This window comes from Myotis daubentonii, chromosome 12, assembly GCF_963259705.1.
Source record: "Myotis daubentonii chromosome 12, mMyoDau2.1, whole genome shotgun sequence".
Lineage (NCBI taxonomy): Eukaryota > Metazoa > Chordata > Mammalia > Chiroptera > Vespertilionidae > Myotis > Myotis daubentonii.
In genome coordinates this window covers 50,424,785-50,432,879 of record NC_081851.1, presented here as the reverse complement: position 1 = coordinate 50,432,879, position 8,095 = coordinate 50,424,785, and the positions used below count along the sequence as shown (strand labels likewise).

Below are 8,095 nucleotides of genomic sequence, written 5' to 3'. Positions count from 1 at the left end.
GTAATATTCCACTCCCAGACACATGCAATGCAGCAGTTCTCATCTAGGTTGTCAGCAGCAGTGACCCTGGGCCCTAGAAATAATCAAAAGGAAAAGAAGACATTAGTATTGAGTGGAAACTCCAAAATTATATCCCTCTCTGTATGAATTGCCTGCTCAGCTCCAGGCATTTGGCCATGCCACGAGATAACAGGTTTGGGCTGGCAAGCAGCAGTTACACCTGTGGGAGAAATTATGTTACTGGGGGAAAAAATAAATTTACAGGTTGTAAAGGATTCCAGAGATCTAGAAGAGGAAATCAGAAACTACCAAAGTTCCAGAACTACTACGTACCATCAGCAAAGCCACTGTAATTCTACCAAATGTGCCAGCCAAGTGTAAGAACACAGTCTAATCTCCAAAATTTATAGGGAACTCATACAACTTAACAAAAGGAAGATAAACAATCCAATCAAAAAATGGGCAAAGGGCCTAAATAGACACCTTTCAAAAGAGGACATTCAGAAAGCCAAGAGACATATGAAAACATGCTCAAAGTCACTAATCATCCGAGAGATGCAAATCAAAACAACAATGAGGTACCATCTCACACCTGTCAGACTGGCTATCATCAACAAATCAACAAACGACAAGTGCTGGAGAGGATGTGGAGAAAAAGGAACACTTGTGCACTGCTGGTGGGAATGCAGACTGGTGCAGCCACTATGGAAGACAGTATGGAGTTTCCTTAAAAAATTGAAAATGGAACTCCCATTTGACCCTGTGATCCCACTTCTAGGAATATATCCCAAGAAACCAGAAACACCAATCAGAAAGGATATATGCACCCCTATGTTCATAGCAGCACAATTCACCATAGCTAAGATCTGGAAACAGCCTAAGTGCCCATCAGTAGATGAATGGATTAGAAAACTGTGGTACATCTACACGATGGAATACTATGCTGCTGTAAAAAGGAAGGAACTCTTACCATTTGCAACGTCATGGATGGAACTGGAGAGCATTATGCTAAGTGAAATAAGCCAGTCAATAAAGGAAAAATACCACATGATCTCACTCATTCATGGACAATAGAGACCATTATAAACTTTTGAACAATAATAGATACAGAGGCAGAGCTGCCTCAAACAGATTGTCAAACTGCAGCGGGAAGGCCGGGGAGGGTTGGGGGGCAGGAGGTAGGGGGGTAAGAGATCAACTAAAGGACTTGTATGCATGCATGTAAGCATAACCAATGGACATAAGACACTGGGGGATAGGGGAGTCTAGGGGACTGTCTAGGGCGGGGGGATAAAATGGATACATATGCAATACCCTTTGTAATACTTTAAGCAATAAAATAAAAAATTTAAAAAAAAGAAAAAAAAATCTGCAACAACAAAAAATATATACAAGCAGGGCTGTTATGTTAAAATATGAATGGCTATCGATTTTTAGGGAAACCAGCATTCTAACACACTGTCACTGTCAATGCAAATTCAGGAAAACATTATCAGAGCCACTTAATGTTTGATTCTTGACCAAAAAATCTCACTTCTTGGAATTTTTCCTAAGGAAATACTTGAGGAAAAAGTTTGAAGTATGACGATAACAAAATGTTCATTGCAGTGTAATTTGTAATAGGGAAAACGGAAAACCTTGATGTTCAACAACAGGGGAATACTCACAATTATATTAGCAAGATAAAAAAATTGCCATCGTCCATAAACATAACTATAAGGATCACGTAGGAAAAGTAAATTTTTTCAGTCAAGCAAAATTTCTTACTGGTTCCTTCTAGACACACTACTAAATGCCAAAAAAGGCCTGCAACTTTAGGGCTTGGCAATGCCTTTTCAAGTATTTGAAATCAGCTTTCATAAACTACTTATTTTTTGTCACCAAAATTTATTCACATTAAGAGAACAGGGGGGTAAATTTTCCTCCTAAATTTTGAAACACACTTTTCAAAGTCTATATTTAAAAGATCCAATTCAGAAATTAAAGATTATTACCTCTTACCTCAAAGATGCTGGCTTTCTCCTCACCTCTCCACCCCCTCCTTTCTGGAAACCTACCTTAACACTTCACCAGTGGTTCTCAATCCTGGCTGCACAAATGAAGCATTATGGAGCTTTAAGAAGATCTTGCGGGTGAGTCCTAACCAGAAAAACTCTGATAGAGGAACACAGTGGATTCAGTATCGTATTTTTTTTTTTTAAGTTCCACTTCAGAAGCGTTGCTAAGACATAGTTTCGTATAGCTCAGAAAAAGTCGAAGTGGTTAATAGGACGCCTCACTGCTCAAGGTGTGGTCTCAGGACAAAGCATCAATATCACGAGCTGAGAGCCTGAATTAAAATTCGTATTTTTAACAAAATCCCTGGGGTTCTTAGACATATCAATCATCTAGATCAGCTGCCCAATAGGACTTTCTGATGAAAACATTGATCTGTGCTATTCAATAGGGCAAACCACTAGCCACAAGTGGCTAATAAGCACTTGAAATGGGTCTAGTGAGACTGAGGAAATGAATTTTTAATTTGATTTATAAGTAAATAGCCACATGTAGCTATTAGCTACTCTAGTGGACAGGTCCAACCTAGATAACTCATTTTGGTCAGGGGACATGAACTTATGGATTGAGATCTATGGATCCAAAGGAATCATATAGAGTCACTGCCTACAGAACTGTTCTGTCCACTTAATGAAGACAAAAGCCAGGTGTTAAAAACAATTCATTTATTGGGTTTTAAACTAGGTACACAATGAAATCGTCAGTTTGGCACTACTCTATACAGGGGCTATGCCTGTGTGTGCTGATCTGTACCAGGACCTCTGCTGTGCTTAGGTCTGCATTGAGTCATTCATCAAGTAGATTCTAAAAAATATACTGTAGTGTTCCTTTAAGGAAGACTGTACAGAGTGTGTTGCAAGATGACATTCACAAACTTGTGAATTACTTTTTTTTTGTCTAGAAGATACCTTGCATTCTATAAACTTGTCAAAGGCAAACGTGGCGTTTGCATTGAGATGCACACAAAGAAGTTACATGAAAATTCAGACATTCTAACATTAATGAACTCAAACAAAACCCCACACCTCAGCTTTTGTAACATGAAAATAATTTAAAAATGCAAAAAAATGGCATTCAATTTGATACAAAAGCCAAAATCACTATAATAAAGAGCTACATGTGAATTTTACAAATTAATTACACAATGGTGTTGTGTAAAAGGTTGCATCTGTACAAAGTCTTGCCAAAGCTATCCCTACAATTTATACAGTCCTTTACATCTATATAACATTTATTAAACAAGGCAATTAAATATCAAGACTTCTTAGTCTCTCAACGATTCTGCAGGCAAAAAAAAAAAAATCAGAAAGAAATTACAGAATTTTTGCAAACACAGCAATCTCCTATTAGGTGAAATATAACAGTTTTAAAAGTGGGTCAAACAATATTTGTAAAGAATACAGGTAAATCAACCAGTCAGGGTGTTTATTGTTGTTGATGTTTATTTTCAAAATCATACATTGTATACACACACAACAATCCATCAAAAATGTATTCACCAAACCCCCAGTTTTCCCACAGTTACTCTTCTCTTCAGCACCAGAAACTCCAGTCTGTGGGAGGCGCGTGGTGGACACCGGCTTCACTTTTGTGTCTTGTCAAGCAATCCATCGGGTCCTTGGCTGGTTCCAGACCTGTCCTCTCTTCCTTCCATCTTCCTGGCCCTCCAAGCTTCAGATTTATGGCCCACAGCCCTACTCCCATCTAAACCCAACAGCCATTTGGAAAGAATTCAAAATAATTTGAGATGAATGAAATGAGAGGACCTGTTTTACAGATGGGTATTCTCCATTCCAAGTAAACTGTTTCTTAATGAGTTCCTAGACTCAGTCTGGTCTTGGATGCCATGATCATATTGGGTAATTGTTTCTAGTCTGAGACATTGTGGTTTTGTCAGATGCCTCAAAGAAAAAGTGATCAATATTCTGGAAACAGTTCCGGACAAGTTAGGAAATCAAATGGCAGCTGAGAACCTGTGGAACACAGACTAATGAGACTAAACAGAGACCACCAAAATGATGAGAGCTCGACAAAGGCAGAGAGTTAAAACCAGCAGCGAGCCACCACAGATGGTACCTGAGGATCTGGAATTTTTGATGAAAAGAGCTTGAAGTGAGGACTACTCACCTGTATCAGAGAGGAAAAAAATTTCAGTCAAGCCCAATAAGTGAATTTTTCTTTATTCTTCCTATCCCAGTAGAAAGGCTTCTGGGTCCTCCCTCTTTAATAAGAATAGATAATAAATATTTAAGAATCCTGATGAAATGTTCTCACTACAATATAGAACCTAGAGCCCTCAGGGCAACCCAAAATGCCCAGGCCCCACTAAGAGGCTACAAAGAACAGGTTTGTTCTTTTTTGGCCTAGCTGGTGTGGTTCAGTGGTTGAGCCTTGACTTATGAACCAGGAGGTCACAGTTTGATTCCCAGTTGGGGCACGTGCCTGGTTGCAGGCTTGATCCCCAGAGTGGGGCATGCAGGAGGCAGCTGATCAATGATTCTCTCTCATCATTGATGTTTCTCTCTCTCTCTCCTCTCCCTCTTTGAAATCAATAAAAATATATATTTAAAAAAATAGATTATTTTTGTCTACCATTTCCAGACTACTAAGCCTATTCACTTATAAAGATCTAAAAGCAGTCAGATAACTTGTCTGCTTAATAACTGAAGCAGAAAAGCAAGGAAAAATTCTCTGGGAACTTACTTAAATGACATTTTTAAAAAACTTTAAACAATGACATCTAAGAATATCAGCAAAAAAGAAAAAACTTAGGAGCACCTAGATCTCAGTCAGTGAACCAATGACATTTCCCTGAGGATGTCAGACTTCTTTAACCCAGAGCCCTGCTGACTTACCCTCCTATGCATAGTAGCATGGTGACACCAGGAGATCGGTGAGAACAAGCAGCTGGTCGTCGGTGAACTGCTGTTTGTGTTCCTGCCAGTTGTCATGGTGCGTCCTTCGGAAATTGGATAAGGTCTTCTTTACAGTCATCTGTCAAGTGGGCAACCCACATACATATTATTCTGACCTCTCTGAACCACTAGCATTATATTTAGGATTACTTCAGCTAAGTAACAAACTCTCTAGACTTCAGATCTCACTGCCCACCGAATGCTACAGAACCAATGAGCCCAAAGACACCAAGCTCGCTTTAGAATCACTTGGACAAGCTATTGGAACTTGCACCACATCAGTAAACCAGTTTCAATATACATGTAACATCTATTTACTAAGTTGAAAAGGACAAAGTCATTCATCTTCTGAGCTGTTTAATTTAGGACCATAGGTGCTCACTAAATAATACCATCAGGCTTTCCTATTTAACATTAGCTCCTAATTAGACAGTTCCTACATAGAACATGCTAGTAAAATAGAAGTATAACATTTATACTGACACTACTTTCATTGGACTGGGAAGGACAGAAGTTACAGTAATTCCCTTGCTACCAAAGGATAAAATATTCACATGGAATCAAGGTCTCTGCAAGATTTTAATGATTACTGACAAACAGGCTTGACCCTGTAGCAGTAGTAGTGGCTGTTTGAAAGCCTAAGGTGCAGAATGTGTAGGGAATTATCAGTATAAATGGTGTTTTACAAAGCATCTCTTGATAATGTGTGTGCAAAGAAACCAACAAAGCTTTTACCTCAATAGGCTGAGGGTCATTCAGATGTGCACTCAGATTCATAAGGAGCTGGGGCATCCAGGTGGGAACGTCGTAAGGACTAGAAAGAACACATGCACCAAGTCCTAGCACCCCCGCATGGCGTTTGACCAACTCTGCAAAGACAACAGCAGTAAAGTGCAAATACTGATAGGACTCTATTGCCCTCTTTACAGTGAAATAAAATCAGTTTTAGATTATGCTAGTTATTTTCAATGTGTAAATGTGTGTTTAAAATGAATCTTTATTCACACACATGAAAAACATGAGTTTGAGGCCGAACTAAAGACAGCCAAATGTGTCTTGTATTTGCTAAAACTAACAAAATAATTGCTTTTTAAAAATCAATTTATACCATATACAAAAGTGTAATTCCCTGATGCTAAAACAAACTGCAATCAAAATTAGACTGCACTTTTCAGAATGCATCGATTCAGAGGTAAACACCCTCAACAGAGAACTGCAAGCCCTGGCTGGTGTGGTTCAGTTGGTTGGGCATTGTCCCATGCCTGAGAGGTTGCTGGCTGGATTCCAGTCAGGGCATAAACCCAAGTTGTGAGCTCAATTTCTGGTAGGGGGCATGCAGGAGGCAGCTGATCAATGTTGTGCTCTCACATCAATGTTTCTCTCTCTCTCTCTCTAAAAATCAATAAACTATTCTTTTTGTTGTTATTAATCCTCACCGGAGGATATTTTTTCCATTGATTTTTTACAGATTGGGAGGGAGGGAGGTGGGGAAGACAGAGAGAAACATTGATGTGAGAGACACATCCATTGGTTGCCTCCTGCATGCACACCAACTGGGGTGGGGATGGAACCTGAAACTCAAGTACATGTCTTTGACGGGGAATCAAACCCCTGACCCTTGGGTGTGTGGCCTGACACTCTAACTGCTGAGCCTCACCAGCCAGGGCAATAAACTGTTCTTTAAAAAACAAAACAAAAAGAACTGCAATGTGTCTGTTTACTACAGACTCTATATTCTTTCTTTAGCAATAGAAGTTAAAGTGCTTTCCATTTTCTATAATAATAAAAGCGTAAAATGCTAATTAGACCTGAAGTCCTTCCGGACAAAGCCAGGGCTGCGAGGGAAGCCTGGGTCCTGGGTGCCAGAGGGAAGCCAGTGCCAGCAGCTAGGGGAATGAAGACCTACTCTTGCACAAATTTCGTGCATTGGGCCTCTAGTATTTTAATAAAGATGTGTGTGTGTATTATGTGTTTGTAAGTATATTATATGGTATACATGCAACATGGTGGATAGGGAGATGTGAAGTTAAGAAAAAGAGAGCCATAGCGATTTGGCTCAGCTTTTACATGCAAAGCTCCTCAAGAGCAGAGACAATGATTCCCAGTCCCCAGCACAGACCCAGGGCACAGACACGTGTTCAATAAATGTTTGCTGAGTAAGCCTGGTTAATTCTCCAAAGAATCTTTGTGTTTCCTACCAGTATTGTTACCTGCAGAAGGAATCGTATCTCCTACGAAACCAGGGTCTCGCTTTCTTTTCTTCGGTAGTTTTGTTTTGCAAAGTTGTTCAAAATGAATCTGCATAGGACTGTCTATGGTAAGGAAGTTACACTGTAACAGACCACTTAAGGTGGTTGCAGCCATTTCTCGAACCTGCAGAGATAATCACTTGCATTAGAGCGAAGATCCCAAACCAGCTGGAATATCAGAGGCTGGAGGGTGGTATGGGAACCAGGGTGGGGACTTTCCCTGGCATTTGTATGCAAATTGTGTAGATGCTCTTTTGCAGCTTCTTAATAGAGATTTTATCAGATTGTCAAAAGATTTGTAGCCTCAAAATTGAAAAAAGCCACTACACTCAGGTAAATGCTTAACTATTTTATACAAAATTAAATTTCTCTGTAAATTATTTTCCTATTGATAAGTCTGCTTAAATGTTACAAAGCTTTCTTTAAACATTTCTCATTTAGATTACTACAAAATTGTTTTCAACATTATCATAAGAGATGTATTTAATTATTAGTCAACATCACTTTTAAAATTGATAGTTTTAATAAAAGTCATCGTTAGATTTATGGTAACAGTTACGTTTAAGCCTACTACATGGAGGGAAAAATAAAATATAAAAAATGTTCTAAAACAAGGTCCAGAAAACGGTTAATTTTAATGCAATTGCTATAATCTTTAAAGTTAGTAAACACTGACTTTAGAGTTCCCGCCTTGCCATTTCCATTCTTTAGTTAAAAACAATATAAGGGAAAGTTTGTAAAATTTTATAGGTAGCTGTAAATGCTTTCACTGAAGCCTGTTATCACCACAGTGGGAGTACCCTGGGGACTAGACAATTCTGCTCAAAGAACACAGGAAGCTGGACTGGGAAATGAACAGGCTCATCAGGGAAATGG

At 39.1% G+C, this 8,095-nt stretch overlaps 1 protein-coding gene across 4 annotated transcripts in view; it reads right to left on the bottom strand.

Moving 5' to 3' along the window:
* Positions 1–2,705: 2,705 nt before the first annotated feature.
* The window catches only part of PSME4 (proteasome activator subunit 4), a 90,646-nt gene continuing 85,256 nt past the window's right edge, over positions 2,706–8,095 (bottom strand). Inside the window, exons 44-47 of one of the 4 annotated variants that reach the window (XM_059659824.1) lie at positions 7,169–7,343; positions 5,706–5,839; positions 4,911–5,049; positions 2,706–4,276 (exon numbers count right to left, since the gene is read on the bottom strand). In XM_059659824.1, coding sequence (XP_059515807.1) covers positions 4,915–5,049; positions 5,706–5,839; positions 7,169–7,343 — 444 coding nt within the window. In that variant the 3' untranslated portion in view covers positions 2,706–4,276; positions 4,911–4,914. Of the gene's footprint in view, positions 4,277–4,910; positions 5,050–5,705; positions 5,840–7,168; positions 7,344–8,095 lie in introns of those variants that run through there. The other 3 variants (XM_059659823.1, XM_059659825.1, XR_009447973.1) reach the window with 3 other exon arrangements.